Source organism: Ptychodera flava, chromosome 18 (assembly GCF_041260155.1).
Source record: "Ptychodera flava strain L36383 chromosome 18, AS_Pfla_20210202, whole genome shotgun sequence".
In the NCBI taxonomy this organism is placed as follows: Eukaryota; Metazoa; Hemichordata; class Enteropneusta; family Ptychoderidae; genus Ptychodera; species Ptychodera flava.
Window position 1 is genome coordinate 434,673 of NC_091945.1, and position 18,915 is coordinate 453,587.

The window sequence follows — 18,915 nt, forward strand, 5'->3', positions numbered from 1 at the left end:
TGGCTGCCGAACACAGTTCTACATCTCGTGGAAATAACTGGTCAGACGACGAAATAAGTTTGCTGATCTCAGTCTGGGCAGACGAAAGCATTCAAAGAATGCTAAACGGAACGTGTCGCGACAGCCTTGTGTACAAAAATATTGCAGAATAGGCTCTACAGAGAGCCTGACAAAACTGTGTCACCAAACACAGAAAAAGGAAAAACAACAAAAATGCCAGAAAAACACGGTACGAGAGGAGACACCATACAAGCTCAAACACAATGAAACATTTTACAAATGTCAAATATAGCATAAACATCAATCTCAGATTCATTAAAATCTATCATTACACAAGTTAACAACAGCAAAATTCATGCACTGGGTAAGGGTTGAAATTCATCCCAACACCAAATCATCCTCACACAATTCATCTCATACAAGATGCAAACATTAGGAGAACGAGAATCCAATACATTATGCAACACAAATTGACCAAAAAAGACAAACTCAAACGCAAGTCTTGATGGACTCCACATACACCTAAAAACACAAATCAACAGATTTGAATTCCTACATAAAACATCAGACCACCTGAAATCTACGCTTTAAAAGCCTGATCAAAGGTGAAACACTAAGATACATCAGAACTTGCAACACAAAAATGACTTTGTTTTAAAAAGGTCAATAAACTTAATGCAAGATTAGTCGAACATGGCTAAAACAACAGGAAATCTCTAGTCACATCGCAAACATAGTTCCCTGCACGAATTACACAACTAGAACACCAGCAAACAAATGAAGAAATAAAGAAAAATATAGCAAAAAAATTAATATAAGAACACAAGCTATAAAAAACAGCGATGTGCAAAAACTGGGAACGCATAGACAAGGACGAAACACTAAGCCTGAAAGAAATTATTTCCACAACAACCGATCATCGCATACAAAAGAAATCCAAACATTAGCGATATACTGATACAGGCCACACTCCACGGCATTTGGAACAAGGCAAGAAACAAAAATACACGAAACAATCAAAACATATTATTCTAGCTTCCCTGCTAGAAAAATAGTGTCAATGATACTGTGCTCCCATTTTACAGAGATACTAAGTACTAGTACACACATGACATTGCATTCTTACAGGTTGATTACTAAGAAAATTCCATTGCAAGTCCAAATTAATCTTATACCCCAGCAATATGAAATGCTCCATCTCATAATGACTTTTACACATCTGACAGAAAACAACCCTAGGATCAAGACTATCATGTTTTAAAGCAATCCAACAAATACTTTGGGAGAAAATGATTTTTTGACAAAAAATGGGAAAAATTGCCCCCAAAATACAAATATGAAAATTTCACCACAATTTGAACAAATCTGACAAAGGCCAACCCTAGGATCATACATACAATTTTTCAAGGCAAGAGATGAGCGCTTTCAGAAAAGAAGATTTTTCGACAAAAAACGGGAAAATCGCCCAAAAATACAACTTTCAAAATTTCGCCACAATTTGAAGAAATGTAACTTAAGTCACTATAAAGAGCCTGCATACCAAGTTTCAACCAAATCTGGCCAGTGCACAGGGTTTTAGCAATTTGCAGGATTTTTCCATTTTTTTCCCCTCATTTGCATATTTTTGACTTTGACATGTTTATTTCAACAAATTCACATCTCCACCCCTGGGTGCACCTGTCCACCAAATACTAAGATGGTAGGTGCTGCGATTTAGGAGTTTTTAATGTGGACAGACATATATACATACATACATACATACATACATACATACAGACAAACAGATAGACATGCATACATGCATACATTTATTTTTACAGCTTTTAACCTCCAACAGCCGACCAACCTATCAATATCAGCTTGTTCAACTTGATACTACTGCTTATAATAATATAAACAAGAGTTAATTACATTCTAATTAAAGTAAACAAGACTTGCTTATCAAGATTTACGTCATAAAAAAAACAGCATATCTGTCAGGTTATAAAGAATCTTCAGTTGGTTATCTTTATCAGTATTTCATCCTAATATTATATAGGGCTCAGCCCTTGGTGTCGCGCCAGAGGTTAAGATTGGCAATGTTATTTGTATTGATTCGTGATAAACTGTAATTAATTGTTACTTCATATACGTTTGTATGAAAACTATGCCCAGTTTCCGTCTGATGAAAGCAGTTCACGTACGTACACGACGTCAAACCCTGCAGCAGTGCAGGTATAGATTTGTGTAAAAATGTTTGGACAAAAATTGGCAATTTTATCATTATAACAGCCTACGATATTATGTCACCATTATCATTGCAATGGTAACCGCACCGCCCACCTTCCACTTGCAAGCTGAAAACTATAGCGTTCCCCAAAAAACCTGGTAATTTTCAAATTTAGATATTGACACAGGAGGCGCTTTTCTAAAATTCAATCACAGCATTCTTTACGTTTGCCCCCTACCCCCCCCCCCCCCCCCCCCCCCCCCCCCCCCCCCCCCCGTCACCCCCCCCCCCCCCTCCCCGCCTTATTTGCACGACAGTTTTCTGCCTTTTTCCAGTTGTTCCTTTTTTCAGTTTTTATGCATGATATTAACGATATTTTGTATCAGCGACAGGGTGGATAATAACACTTACTGGCTTATAATTAGAGGTCATTACCCAATATCGCCTGTTCCTGTGTCGTATCAGCATGAGTGTCTTTGTGCTGCGTCAGACACGAGACGAAGTAGAGTGTCTGACGCAACACAAATGACACGATGGGCATGGGTATATGATAAAAGAGATATATTTTATAAATTGCATGGTATAAAATAATAATTTGCACGTTTCGTATTTGTTTATTTACGAGTACTCAAAAAAACATGGCGGCGCCCATGAAAGTAGGGTACACTTCCGGTTACTCGCATAGTATATTATGAATATGCGCATGCGTAGTCAGTAAGCCGCTGGCGCGACTATTAACCCTTTGCACCCTGACCCCCTGGTACTCTATGACGTCATCGGACATTTATGTCCGAGCCGGGTTCAAAGGGTTAACCAAGCACATTTTAACTTTCAAATTAACATTGCAAGTAAGTTCTGTTGAATAAGTTGAGCCTGTAGGTACTCAGAGAAAGCACACAGAAGAGACAAATGTTTGCAACTTAAAGAAGTTCAAGGTCATCAAAAGCATTATAAGGAATCATGTAACACTTCATTGCACTGTTTACACAGATTGCATAATTGCCATAGATAGCACATGAGGAATCTTACAGCCCAGCTTTACCATAAAAACCCTATCACTTTGACCACTCTTTTAATTGACCACCCTATTTTTTTCCTCAAAAAGTAATTTTATCCTTACCAATCAACAATAAATGGAAATTGGAACTTTCTCTATCTCTAGTTATTTGAGCAACCTATCATGACAAACTATTATGAGCAATATCTTTTAGATAACATACCGGTACAGAGCATAATATATGACGGTTCAGAATATGTCAAAGTTGGGATTCAGGAAAGTTGCCTATACATGTTTTAATCCTCCAAGATGGTAAGCATTTCACTATGAACTGTCAAACAAGCGACCTAGCGGCCGATATAGCTCCGCTGTGTTTATATAGAGAATAACTATTTTTGACACATGTTGATGAAGAAGGTGGAAATCTTTGATAGCTCAATGCAGTGGCCAGAAAAAAATGGCTAAAATAAGCTGCAAAAATATACAATTGAAGATTTCATCATACTTTGAATGTATCACATAGGATCATCCCTAAGAAATGTCAACCAAAGCTATCTGATGAGTAATTTTTGAGAATAAATGTTTTGACCAAAAATGGCAACAATTGCCCTCAAAAATAAAAATTGCAGATTCATCATAATTTCAAAAGATCAAATTTAGTTCATCTATAGAAACCTGTATACCAAATTTCAAAGCTGTTAAACAAGTAAATTTTGAGAAACACATTTTTTGACCAAAAAATGGCAAAAATTGCCCCAAAAATACAAAATTACAGATTTCATCAGAACTTCCATACATATTACTAAGTTTATCAATAGAAACCTGTATACCAAATTCAAAACTATCAGACCAGTACTTTTTGAGAAATACATTTTTTGACCAAAAATGGAAAAAATTGCCTTAAAAATGCAGATTTGCATATTCCTGCACAATTTGAACAAATCTGAAATAGATCATCCCTAGGGACCTATGTACCAAATATCAAAGCTACATGTATCTGACCGGTAGTTTTAAAGAAGAAGATTTTTAAAGATTTTTTACCAAAAATGACAAAAATTGCCTTAAAGATACAAATACGCAAATTTCACCACAACTTGAACAAATCTGACTGAAGTCACCCTAAGCAAACTGCATATCAAATTTCAAAGCATCGGACAAGCAATTCCAGAGAAGAAGATTTTTTTACCAAAAACACCAAAAAATGCCCCAAAAATACAAATATGCAAATTTCACCACAATTTGAAGAAACTGAAGTGAGGTCACCTCAAGTTAACTGCATATAAAATTTCACAGCAATTGGACTTGCGGTTTCAGAGGAGAAGGCAATGTTGACGGACGACGACGACGACGACGACGACGGAAAATCAACCTATCTGATAAGCTCCGCGTCACTGACAGCGGAGCTAAAAAAGTTGAACTTTCTAATAATTCTACACTAAAATTATTTTGGCTTTGTTGAAATCCTAATTAATTCAATTATTTAAATCATATTAATTATTTTTTCTAGGTGAATGGAAGGGTTTATACAGTACAAGAGTTACATACAATGTAACATGCCAGGAAATGCCAAGAGGATTTGACCGGTTAAGGATGATAAATACCTTTTAGGCACTTTCAGATTTTTATTTTTTCTCAATTGAACATGTCCCAAACCCCAATAAAGTATACATTTTCTGAAAGCCCTGATATAGAGCTATCCGACCAAGCACAGTGCATGGTCATTATTTGCATAAGAGTCACGTGACAAGCGTTTTGCTGAACCTTCCAAAAACCGGTTTTCCCGGCCTTATGCGAACACGCTGCAAGATTTCTGGTTTGAATTTCTTCATTGACAAGCCTTGACAATATCCTTCAAAACCGTGTCTGCGATTTTTTCTCGGAGGCTCCATTCAAATTATATGGCGTGATAATTAAAATTCCTTGAAAAGCACCTTCGTCAAACACCTTTAAGAGCGCATTAAAAAATAACAAAGGCATATAAAGGAAATCCCAGACACGGATTTTGAGTTCATTATGTTTCCAATGGACGGTGTGAATTTCAAGCAGCTAGTGTTTGTGAGCGCGAATTGACGAGGTGCCAAAGAAGGGTACTTCATTCACACATTGAATTCGAAAAAACGCAAAAAACATGTTTTGATACTTCTAAGCTATGGCATTTGATAATTAGACGTGCACGAGCCTCAACACGGACATACTTTGTTACCAAGTGATGATGTCGGCCGGGAATGACAGTTGTTCAGAGAAAAAGTCCCAGGAAAATAAAATAAATCGCGGAAAACTACCAATTTTTGGAGCCTTGCGTGTCGACACATCGCCACAGCGAATGGCTTCAGTTGGAAAAACAATGACGTCAGCAGTCATTACTGATAGCGGGCGTGTCCTAAATTCATATGCAGATAAGCTTGTTTGCTTTCCCCAGGTCACACTCCCCTCACATGCTATATAGACATTGCAGAACCGTAGACTTGATACCGTACTATCGCACTAATTGCAAAGTTAATTCTAGGACGCGCCATTCCGCAATAAAATCTCGAATGGCCCTCATTTCTACGTTTGACGCGGCACTAAGGGCGCAACATTATATGAATGGGTCGATCACGCAGAGTTCACGTAGTTCATACATTCGCGTCATTTATACCTCAGTCATAGTGTGACATGTAAAACGATTCAGTTACCTATCAACATTTGCAATTAAATACCCACTACAGCATATATGGTGGTACATAGGAAGCTGGGTAGAAAGCCCGGGTAGAAAGGACTGATGTAGGGGCAACGGTGTTTTTGAGCCGTACGCATGTGGCATGGCCGATGAATATAAAACAACGGCATTGGCCGCTGTGTAAAGGTGGAAAGCTAGTCGACACTCGGATTTTTAACGCCGGTATAGTTGATGAACCCAGGATGATCGGGCAGTCCCTTAAATTGAAGCGTTTGCAACGTCTACCGTCCATACAAACGAAACGTTGAACACTGCAAAGAAAACGTCCATGATCGTTTTTAAGAGCAACACATTTTAGGTCGAACACATCTCGTTTTCCAGAGTAGCCAGGTGTTTGCATAGAACAACACCGCTGTGTAAAATCCTTTGGCCAGAACCAATGATCGTAAATTTGCTAATACATACGAGTTATGTTTAAAAGTTGATGTATCGATCACTTTATTGAGGTCGTATGGGTTACAGCACAGTCGTTTGGAGAGCTATTCAGCGCTGGGACTATTCGCCCCATAGACGAGTGTACAGAAGCGAGGGGTATTTCTCGCTTCTACACTCGTCTATGGGGCGAATAGTCCCAGCGCTGAATAGCTCTCCAAACGACTGTGCTCGTGCTATATCAGTGTATGAGTAGCCTAATTGTCGATGCGTGCAAATCGAGGGCCACTCTCGGAGAAACCCTACCGGTGCGCTAAGCTTTGATCATGATCGTTTCACAGTAAAAATCACAGTCCTTAGCAATTTTTAGTGTTCAAGTCCAACATATCAATAATTCATCACATAAGTTACGTAAACAATTGAATCAAACCAAACGGTTTGCTGTTGCCATTATTGGGCCTGTTGCGTGCGTACAAGGGACAACTTTGCAGTAGGCTTGGTTGGTTACGGGGCGCCCGATCTCCAGTATTCTCCTTTTCTTGACTTGATAGACTATTGTATTTTCTGCAGAAAATTCAAGGGCTTTACATGTGTGATGATGATGGCCCCCGATTTTCTAAAATGGCCCCCTTAGGACAGGAGTTGGGGCCAACAGTGGCCCCTTGTTTTTAAATCCTAGAATGAACACTGTGTAATTGTTTATCTAACATTGCGAAAAAGACGTCAACCACCGACGCCACCGTAAAGCGGCGTGTGCAGGCTCCGACCAACCGGCAACCTAAGCAAAGAGTGATAAAACGTCGCACTGCTGAGAAATCGTCGTTGACACGATGTCTTGACCACACCAAGAAAAATGACTTGCTCTCTGGTGTAGACTATGTCTGGAACTGTACGAACACTTGTTTATTAGACTAGGCTTCGACAAACATTTAATTACGGTTTATTGTTTACAGACGGAAGTAATCCTGGTGTTTGGAGAAGTCACAGCACGTCATTATGTAAATTAGCTAGTGCAACGCAACGTTGTGTCACTCAAAAAGGATTATATAGCAATGCAAATGTGTCCACAATGTTTACAAAAGCTCCCCGATTTAACCGGGATAGCCACGTGCATTTGTTTTGATTTTTAAAAATAGTGAATTACACGGAAACCATTCCTTATCTTGAACTGGCGACACATCTCAATTCTGGGTCTTACTTCAAGGCGTATTCTCAGAGAATTTTGAAAATTTGACAGAAAAATGAACAATTTGGTATTTTCATCCTTAATCTCGCTGTTAATTTTATGCAGGAAATTGCAATACAATGCTTGGTCGAATGACGCGGTGCCTTGAGGGTGGGATCGCCAGTGGTATAGGGGGAGGAGTACCTTCCCGATGGTGATAAGTGGTGCGGATTACCGTCGCCTAGGTGACTGGCGTATACGCGTGCCAAAAGACACCTATGGTTGATTTCCTGTTGACCAGTTGGATGGCAGAGTTGCAAATACTGAACCATTTTGTATTTTGTGGGTGTCGTTGGTACTTTGACAATAAAAGTAAAGATGCACACATACTGAGTTTATTGTCTTGTTTATGAGCGGCCAGTATTTCCAACAGCATAAATTATGTGCATTTGCCCTAGAAGAAATAAACATCGCGAATGTAACCACATTCCTCAAGCTCGACGTACACTTAATTGCCCCAAAGAACCATGGAATCGCCCGACTTTCGATTGAAGAGATGAGCCTACAGAAATTTCAAAGTGGCAGATGACTTTATTTTTAGAAACATAGACAGTATAGCGAGAACTGACTATGGTAGAAGAGGAGAGAAGAGTTCAATGGCTCCTCCTCCTTTATTTCCCCATATGATCGACTTTACTATTGTGTACCGGTACATTTGGTCACAGGTCACCCAGAAAAAATGAGAGGGTTCTACTGTGGCTGGATATTTTTCAGAACGAGAAATTTTCGCAAACTTCGTAACGGCCAAAAAAGCGAAAATTAATCCTTGCGATATAAAAAAAACATTGCGTGGTTTACATCATGAAATGTAACACACTCAGTGCCATGATACTGAACTTTAATAGTAAGCCTGTCACCTTGAAGGTAATACTGTAGGTGACTTGAGGACTTCAAACGCGCGATGGTACAAACAACACCACAAGTGTGGCCGTCCCCGTCTCGGGGCTGTTCTCGGAGCGGGGCCGTTTTCTCTGGTTTTCCGTCAATGTTTTCCACAATGGACAAATGGTAACAATACTGAACGAAAACCTAAATTATCTGCTTGTCAACCCATTTTGTGTCAGTGCCGCCGGTCACGCGCACCACCCAAAAGTTTGACCATCACTTAATATCGAACAGTATTCAAAGAAACGGTCCTACTAATTACTACCCGTCCCTGCCCGTCATTCTTCTAGCACTGCCCGTCACGAAATTGAACAATTCAATACAGTAATAGGTCGATATCTTAATATTCCACAACATTTACTTGTGATATAAACTTATAAAATCATAGTCCAGGCCCCAAACCGCCGACTTACGACACGATAGTTATGCCGCTGATAGTCACCGGCGGTTGCCTGTGTGTGCGCACATGGACAGTCTGCATAGCCCTCAAATGTGGTCCCGATTTTGATCAAACTTACAATTTAGGAGTATATATCAAAACTGATAAATGATTTATGTTTTCACAGGGATTCACAAAAAGTATCGCCCTGATGTTCATTTTTGGCCGGAGGCATTCCATCTACCCACCCTTTGCAGAGTAGTAAGCTAATGGGGCAAGTAAACATGGATGCGCTGGTGCGATTCAACAATCATCCTGTATATCGGATCGAAAGTCAACAATTTTGCGGCTCGGACTATGATTTTATAAGTTTATATAACAAGCAACCTAGCAGCCGATATAGCTCCGCTGTGTTTATGTAGAGAATAACTATTTTTGACACATGTTGATGAAGAAGGTGGAAATCTTTGATAGCTCAATTCAATGGCCAGAAAAAAGTGGCTAAAATAGCTGCAAAAATACACAATTGAAGATTTCATCATAATGTGAATATATCACATTGTATCATCCCTGAGAACATGTCAACCAAAGCTATCTGACAAGTAGTTTTTTGAGCATGAAATTTTCTGACCAAAAATGGCAAAAAATGCCCCAAAAATAAAAATTGCAGATTTCACCATAATTTCAATATATCATATATTAAAATAATCCCTTGGAACTTGTATACCAAATATCAAAGCTATCAACTTGCAGTTTTTGAGAAACAAATTATTTAACCAAAAATGGCAAAAATTTCCCCCAAAATACAAAATTGTAGATTTCACCATAATTTCAATATATATCACATTTAGTTCATCTGTAGGAACCTGCAAATCAAATTTCAAAGCTATCAGACCAGTACATTTAAAAAAATACATTTTCTGACCAAAAATGGAAAAAATTGCCCAAAAAATACAAAATCGTAGATTTCATCATTATGTCAATAAATATCATTAAGATCATCTGTAGGAACCTGTATACCAAATTTCAAAGCTAGCAGATGAGTAGTTTTGGAAATACACATTTTTTGACCAAAAATGGCAAAAATTGCCCCCAAAATACAAAATTACAGATATCATCAAAAACTCAATATATATTACTACGTTCATCTATAGAAACCTGTATACCAAATTTCAAAGCTATCAGACCAGTGCTTTTTGAGAAACACATTTTTTGACCAAAAATGGCAAAAATTGCCCCAAATATACCAATGGCAAAAATTGCCCCAAATATACAAAATTGTAGATTTCATCATAATTTCAATAAATATCATTTAGTTCATCTATAGGAACCTGTATACCAAATTTCAAAGCTATCAGATGAGTAGTTTTGGAAATGCACATTTTTTGACCAAAAATGGCAAAAATTGCCCTAAAATTCAAAATTGAAGATTTCACCATAATTTCAATAAGTATCATTTAGATCATCTATAGGAACCTGGATACCAAATTTCAAAGCTATCAGATGAGTAGTTTTGAAATACACATTTATTGTCACCCTATCATGACAAACTATTAAGAGCAATTTCTTTTAGATAACATACAGGGCACAATAAACTACGGTTCAGAATATTTCAAAGTTGGGATTCAGGAAAGTTGCCTTTACATGTTTTAATCCTCCAAGATGGTAAGCATTTCACTATGAACTGTCAAAAAAAGTTGAACTTTCTGATAATTCTACACTAAAATTATTTGGCTTTGATGATTTCCTAATTAATTCAATTATTTAAAATCATATTACAGTACATTTACCAATGATTTTGACGATGAGATACAGCTGGATATTGATACACTACCTAATTAGGTTTGTCAGTTTGCTCTTGAATTTACCCTTTTAGTGGTCAACTTTTACAACTTTGCGCCAACATCAGACAGACTAAAACAGCAGGTGACGCAGCAAGATGTCTGTAAACTAATTTACTATGTAGTATGTTTATATCTTTACAGCAGCTATCAGTTTCAATGGTGACACACACAGAGACTGGTTGCCAAGTTTTACAAGCAGTTCAAATTCACGGAGAGGTGGTAAAAGAACGACGTTACTGCAAATTTAGACTCGGAGGACAGTGTTCTTTGTAGTTGAATATCAATAAAGTTCATGACTTCAAACAAAATCTAAAACTAACAACACAAATCGATCTGAAAGAATCAGAACGTTTGAGTAGCGATAGCAATGTCTGGAAGTCAGGGCTTTGAGTCAGCAACTTTCTAGTCTAATATAAAACTCAGACAACGAGATGTTCTGGTATTGCCAGCCATGGTGGGGCTTTGTATACATACGCTGACACGTAATTAGCAGCTATCAGTTTCACTGGCGTAATGATCTGTACATTTGTACAAACAGACGTTGAACCAGACAAAAAACGCAACATGGATGGCTCCCGGACGACACCAGCTGAAGTGAGAGAGAAGATTGTTCAGTTGTATTTAAACAGTCTGTCATTTTCAGAAATTGGTAAACGTTGTGGTGGTATTTCAAAGCAAATGGCCAACAACATTGTTTTGCGGTACTTGAAAACTGGCAGTTTCCTGCCAGGCAAATCATCTGGGAACATCGGTAAAAAAAACTGACTGCAAATGTTCTGGAGCATATTGAATACTACAAAAGTGTAAAACCAAGCATTTATAGGCGTGAGATACGGCAGAATTTACTGGTTCATGGGGTATGTACCGAAGAAACCCTTCCCTCCCTCTCCAACTCAGGATGTCCTGACGCAACCTATACCTGTGTCTACATCAGCTACGCATACCGAAACTATGTCCACGTCTCAGCAACCAAATGTACTTTGGAATAGGCCAAATGAAAATATAACATTGCTAGATTTAGCAACTATTGCCACTACCAGCGATTATAGTACTAGTGACAATTAAATATAACCCATTCAGGTCGTCTACTTCAAGTAAAATTTGAAAAATGAAGTACACGTCCCATTGCACAATTTACTACTTTTTTGTGTGATCCATTTTGTACTACTTTTAGATTTTGGTTAGATTTGAGTTGAAGAGAAATGTTTTAGTTTTGAATTATTTCTTCGTTCGACAAAACACTTGTCTGAGTTTTTTTAGACTAGAAAGTTGCTGACCCAAAGCCCTTGGGTTGTTAGTTTTATATATTTTTTTCTGTTAAATGAAAACGTCGGATCAAATAGAAATGAGAAACACTCTTACAATGTTGCAAGGTTTTTATCGCTACAATCTTGTCAATATAGAAAACTGTTGTCTGAGTTTTTTTAGGCTAGAAAGTTGCTGACACAAAGACCTTGGGTTGTTAGTTTTAGATTTTTTGTGTTTAATAAAAACGTCGGATCAACTAGAAATGATAAACACTCTTACAATGTTGCAATGTTTTTATCGCTTGTCGCTACAATCTTGTCAATATAGAAAACAAATGACGTTCACGAAATAGCCTGAAACCCCAAGTTCACTTCGTACTGAAGTAGGCCCCGATGTCAGCTCATTGAGAAATGTGGTGTCATTCATTTGTTGATAACCAAAGTAAAGTTTGTTCATTTTACACATCACTCTATTATTTTTGAAGTCATGAACTTTATTGATATTCAACTACAAAGAACACTGTCCTCTGAGTCTAAATTTGCAGTAACGTCGTTCTTTTACCACCTCTCCGTGAATTTGAACTGCTTGTAAAACTTGGCAACCAGTCTCTGTGTGTGTCACCATTGAAACTGATAGCTGCTGTAAAGATATAAACATACTACATAGTAAATTAGTTTACAGACATCTTGCTGCATCACCTGCTGTTTTAGTCTGTCTGATGTTGGCGCAAAGTTGTAAAAGTTGACCACTAAAAGGGTAAATTCGAGAGCAAACTGACAAACCTAATTAGGTAGTGTATCAATATCCAGCTGTATCTCATCGTCAAAATCATTGGTAAATGTACTGTAATTATTTTTTTCTGGGTGAATTGATAGGCTTTATACAGTACAAGAATTACATACAATGTAAGTCAAATTTGACCGAAAATGAGAAAAAATTCCTTAAAAATACAGATTTGCATATTTCACCACAATTTTAACAAATCTAAGTTGGGTCATCCCTAGGGACCTGTATACCAAATAACAAAGCTCTCTGACCAGCGGTTATGAAGAAGAAGATTTTTTACCAAAAACGCCTTTTTTGGCATTAATTTGCCTATTTTCAACAATATCAAAAAGTAAAAAAAAAACAGTTTCTCAAAATCATATTTTTAATCTACAGCACAAATATCAAATCAGTAAGTACTGCGGTTCTCAAGATATTTGAGTGGATGGACGCCTCACAAATGGACATACATACATACATACATACAGACTGACGACGGACGCCGGACGGATACCCATCCCAATAGCTTCTATAGACTATATTCTATAATAGCTAAAAATAAGAAAGAGATATACATAGGCGACTGAGGAAGATACCAAGCTGGTTTCGAAACGTGGGCTCAAAGGATCACAGTTGTCTCAGACACATTCGACTATGCCAACGTCTCGCCATGGCTTACTTTAAAATTAACAACCCGTTTGTTAATTTTCACATTAACAGCAAAAACACAATTTAGACACTAAATGCACTAAAGCACATACAAGGCAAGACGGGTGATGTGTGAAGCCATTTTCCCTTTATTACATTGGCATTTATGTGACTGAGTACAATCCATAGCAAATGCATGTTCCCGTGCACGGCAGTTCTGAACGTATCAAACTCAAGGGGTAAATCGGTTAACGACTGCATTTGGTCTGCATTCAGATCATTAAGGCGACGACGAATCCGTCTGGACCGCATATGCAGCAGGTAAAAAAAAAAAGACATGCAAGCCAGTACGACGTCGTTCATTTCGGCCATCTTGTTACAATGCCGTATGCTTGGCCATACACACCTTTTGAACTCGAGAGGGCGCATTAAGACGTCTTAAACACCAAAACAATGGCTTAATTTTGTGAGTATGGATGCAAGCGGACTCAAACTATTAATCCCCTGTGTTTACAAATCACAAATAGTGTTACAGAAGCGTTTCAATTTTTACCTGCTGAACGTAGCATGCGTGACAGCTATGTGTACAATTGCCTTTCTGTTTATGTGAAAGAGATCATAAACTGGCACCCTGTAATCTGGTAACTACTGATCAGTCTCTGCCAAGACCATAACCCCTGGTATGTTTTCCTTGCAAATCAGAGATTCGTCTCTTGTAAGACCCAAAAAAGACTTCCATATGTTTTTCTAACCAATGATTAAATGAGTCGGCAACTTTAAAAGTCTGGCTTATCAACACATTTTGTGTGTACTTTAGAAGAAAATGTGTGTGATGAACATGCGAGTGTAAACGCTGATACTATATGCCCTGTATGTTGATTTAATGACTGGAACTATAACAAATGTACTGGAGTCTGTATTCCTGGTAGGGTGCATCCTGCCATCCAGCATTCCTGTGGATCCATATCCCTTAGCAGTGTTAAGGTTTCCTCCATGAAATATTGGCTAAAGATTGTCCACTCCATGTCAAAAGTAACCTCGAACGGACAATGATTCAGAGATTCATGTATAGATTCATGATGTTTCATCCTTGCATTTCAAGATTTTTCTATCATATTAACTCATATCATAAAATTTTCCCTTGTGCATACACATGTACCGGTATGTCACACTGTATTTTCCTTCTGCCAAGATTCAAAGAATTAAATCAGCAAGGCGTGTCAGAGTAATACCTCTTGACACAAAAAATTCATAACAAAATGGCCTTGTGGTGATATGATATCATATCCCAAAATAATTTGCCGTGCATGGGTAAGTCATATTGTTAGGTGTCGCCATCGAAGCTGTTCGTGCAAAAAAGTGTTAGTTTGCAGATTTTAAGCAGGTGAGCAAATTTAAAAACTAATTAGCTGGCGGGGAGAAAAGGTCCATATTTATAGTGGGTGGGGAAGATATTTCAGTTTTTCACAGTGGGTGGGGAGAAAATTTCTGGCAGTGGGTACCAGAAAATAGGTAGAGGGAGGGGAATGCTGTGGTTGATAGAACTTCAGGACGATTAAGCGCCTATAGAGGGGAGCAATGCCAAAATGTTTTTGCTTGCACAGTTTTGCTACGGGGAATTTCAATGGTCAGGAGAGGGCAATGGGGAGCTTGAATAGTTGTGGAGAGTGGGGAGCGGGCAGACCATAGATTCTGGGGCAGTGGGCATCATAATTCAGTGGGAGGGCATATTTTCTGCATTTGCCAGTGGGAGGGACCAGGTAGTTACAAACAGCTCTACTTTCTCCACCAAATTTTAGGTCAGGGTCAAAAATCTGTAAAATCAGTAAACTAGCCCTCAGAACATGTTTTGTGATGATTTTGCAAAATTATGAAATTTACCAGTTGGCAGCACCTGCAGAGTGTTATTCTTGTGCCAGTTTTGATCAGTCCAGGTACATCTACATAATACCTTCAGACATAATGAAAATGGAAACAAAATTGCCAACAAATAGCCATATTGGATTATACAATTATGGTGATTTATTTTGTTTACTATCCTCATACCAAGTTTACAAGAAATGGGCCCTGGCATGTCTTAGATATCTGTGTGGACACATGAATGGATGCAACGAGCATAAAGCCCACTAGGTATCTGCAGACTTCGTCTGAGGATACTAAATTATGTGGTGCATGGTAAATGAGTATTGTTTACTGCTCACTGAGACTCTCATCAAAACAAAAGACTGCATACCTTGGTACCATATAGCTCCCTTGATAGTCATGTTCAACAATGGATGTACCATAGCATTCCATAAGACAGAATCCTCACCAGGTCCATCAACTTTCTTCTTTTCAATACCATACTCTGTTTTGAAGACATCATTTCTGAAAATAGTTTACATTTTACATATTACATACATGGAAAACATTTACAGGAAAAAGTTAGATATTTAGAAACAAAGACATTCACAGGAAATGGATATTCACAGAGACTAGCTATTCATATACAATGCAAGATATGAGGTACATGAATATTCCACATTGATAAAGAATCATTAGCGTAAAATTTTAATTTTTAATACGGAAACAATGCAATTGATATAATCTGCATAAATGAATATGAATCCACCTTACATCTTGCACTAATTTGGAGATGCACAGAAAACAGTTTTTAGTGATTACAATAAATAGACCCTTTACTCATATTCTGTCAGACCTATCACTTTCCTTTCAGCCAAATCAGTGAAAATCAAAAGTATACTTGGCCAAAACCTATACGTATACGTTAAAGCATGTTTAGTCAATAAAAATAATGTTACGGCATCTATCTTTTCACAGGCCTTCAATTCAAATGTTCCAGTCTTTGTCAAATACAAAATATGGTTCATTTATCCACTGCTTTTATCCAACTTGACCTGGTAGTTACATTGGCAGGATAAGGGATTAGTTAAAAGTTTCATTAACCCAGTTAAAGGGCCATTATTTGTAACTTTTGACCATTTTTTACCGCGGAAAATTCCATGTTGGAGGCTCATATTTGTTGCAAAATGTGTTTTACGAAGAAACAAACATGATTAGTGATGTTATAGCCACATAAAACTGCTAATTTTTGTTCAAACGTGTTGCCCTTCCGAGCTCGTTTGTTGACGTCTGTCATGCTCAGCGTGCTGGGGAGAACGCAGATATGGTGACGCCGCGATCACGCCAGATGTACAAGTTCACGTTTATTGCGGGATCAAAAACAACATTGCGTCGTGATTGCCAGACATCTGGCTACACAACGTGCTCGACAATGGACTACGACGTAAGTGTCGGGCATAAGTAATGAATATTTATTTTGAAATTGCTGTAAATGGCTCGTGCAGGTGCAATCCGTGTGTCAACAGAGTTTGTATTTCTGTCCGGACAAAAATTGAAATTTTCGTTGTAAAATCACATGTTATTTAGTTGTAGGGCACGTAATGTTTCCGAATAATATGCGATTCTCTGTTATTTGACAGGCTATTCAACATGAGCCAGTGATCATTTCAATCAAAACTAACGGAAAAATCGCAAGAGGATACAGCTAATGGAACGTTAATGAAACTTGAAAGTAATTGCTTGAACCCAACATATACAGAACAACTAACTTTTGATTGCACTACTTCTATTTGCTATTTTACTCTCAGACTTCAACCAGCAGTTTTCATTATAAATATTGACATCCTCATCACTGGCCTTGATGCAGCTGATCATGGAGGCATTACCCTGACAAAGCCTATAGTCATTGTCAAGAATCTTTGAATGGAAAGAAAACTCTGACATGCAGGAATAATATTTTGAATAAAATACTTTACAATGAAGACAATGGAACACATAGAAACACTCTAACTACCAAAAATGTAACACAAGCAGCCAATATTTCTGCTGTGATTTTCACAGAAAACAATGGAGAAAATTCTCCGATTCTATTTTCTAATATTCAATAATTAACAGAACACACTTGATGTTGAATGTTTAAAATTGTTATGTCTGGTAATTTCACAACAATATGATTTGAGAGGAAACATTCTATCTCAGACTGTTGGGGTGTGAGATTATTTTTCTCACATCCTTTCAATATTAGAAAACAAAATGGTAGTGATTGCATTTTTAGCTCCGCTGTCAGCGACGCGGAGCTCATCAAATATGTTGATTTTCCGTCGTCGTTCGTCGTCCGTCGTCGTCCATCAACAATTGCCTTCTCCTCTGAAACCACAAGTCCAATTGCTTTGAAATTTTATATGCAGTTCACTTGGGGTGACCTCACTTAAGTTTGTTCAAATCGTGGTGAAATTTGCATATTTGTATTTTTGGGGCATTTTTTGCTGTTTTTGGTAAAAAAATATTCTTCTCTGAAACCGCTTGTCCGATTGCTTTGAAATTTGATATGCAGTTTACTTAGGGTGACTTCAGTCAGATTTGTTCAAGTTGTGGTGAAATTTGCATATTTGTATTTTAAAGGCAATTTTTGTCATTTTTGGTAAAAAAATCTTTAAAAGTCTTCTTCCTCAAAACTACTGGTCAGATAGCTTTGATATTTGGTACATATGTCCCAAGGGATGATCTATTTCAGATTTGTTCAAATTGTGCAGAAATATGCAAATTTGCATTTTTAAGGCAATTTTTGCCATTTTGGTCAAAAATGTATTTCTCAGAAAGTACTGGTCTGATAGTTTCGAAATTTGGTATACAGGTTTCTATAGATGCACTTAGTAATATATATTGGATTTCTGATGAAATATGTAATTTTGTAATTGTGGGGCAATTTTTGCCAAAAAATGTGTATTTTCAAAAGTACTCATCTGATAGCTTTGAAATTTGGTATACAGGTTCCTACAGATCACCTTAATGCTATTTATTGAAATTATGATGAAATCTGCAATTTTGTAATTTTGGGGCAATTTTTTCATTTTTGGTCAAAAAATGTGTTACTCAAAAAGTACTGGTCTGATAGCTTTGAAATTGGTATACAGGTTTCTACAGATGAGCTAAGTAATATATATTGAATTTCTGATGAAATCTGCAACATTGAATTTTGGGGCTATTTTTTCCATTTTGGTCAAAAAATGTGTTTCTTAAAAAGGACAGGTCTAACAGCTTTGAAACTATCGTTTCCCTACCCAAGCTATCCTGCCTGGTGTCAAAGCTATCGTTTTCATTCAAAAGCTACACTTTCTTAGGTACCCCTGATCATTGCCCTTCAAAAAATATAGTCCACACAAATACAGTCCATCCAAAAAATCACATGCTTTGTGGAAATGTTCATACATGTACTGATAAAAGTTTTCTTCCCACTGGAGTACGGTATGTCTACTAGCATTGCCTGATAATTATCATGTGATGAACAAATCAAAGTGACAACACAAAAGTCATGCTTTGGTCTATTTCATATACAGTATTTATCACCTACAGACAGTACACAAACCCCATTCACTTTAAAACACTTGTCTGCCTGTGCTATAATTCTGGTTTTGCAGTACCGGTACATGAATTTTTCATTCCTCAAATAAATGTGCACGGCATAAGGTGCAGGTACAGCAAATGATCAATGAATATTCATCAACAAAAATATATTTCACTCACAAGATAACATAGAGTATTACATCAAATCAATCGTATAC

The 18,915-nt window shown here is 37.5% G+C and overlaps 1 protein-coding gene across 1 annotated transcript in view; it reads right to left on the reverse strand.

The window, feature by feature from the left end:
- LOC139117943 (sialate O-acetylesterase-like) overlaps positions 1 to 18,915 on the reverse strand; it is a 74,976-nt gene that overhangs the window by 17,581 nt on the left and 38,480 nt on the right. Inside the window, exon 6 of the mRNA XM_070681185.1 lies at positions 15,525 to 15,658. Coding sequence (XP_070537286.1) covers positions 15,525 to 15,658 — 134 coding nt within the window. The remainder of the gene's footprint in view (positions 1 to 15,524; positions 15,659 to 18,915) is intronic.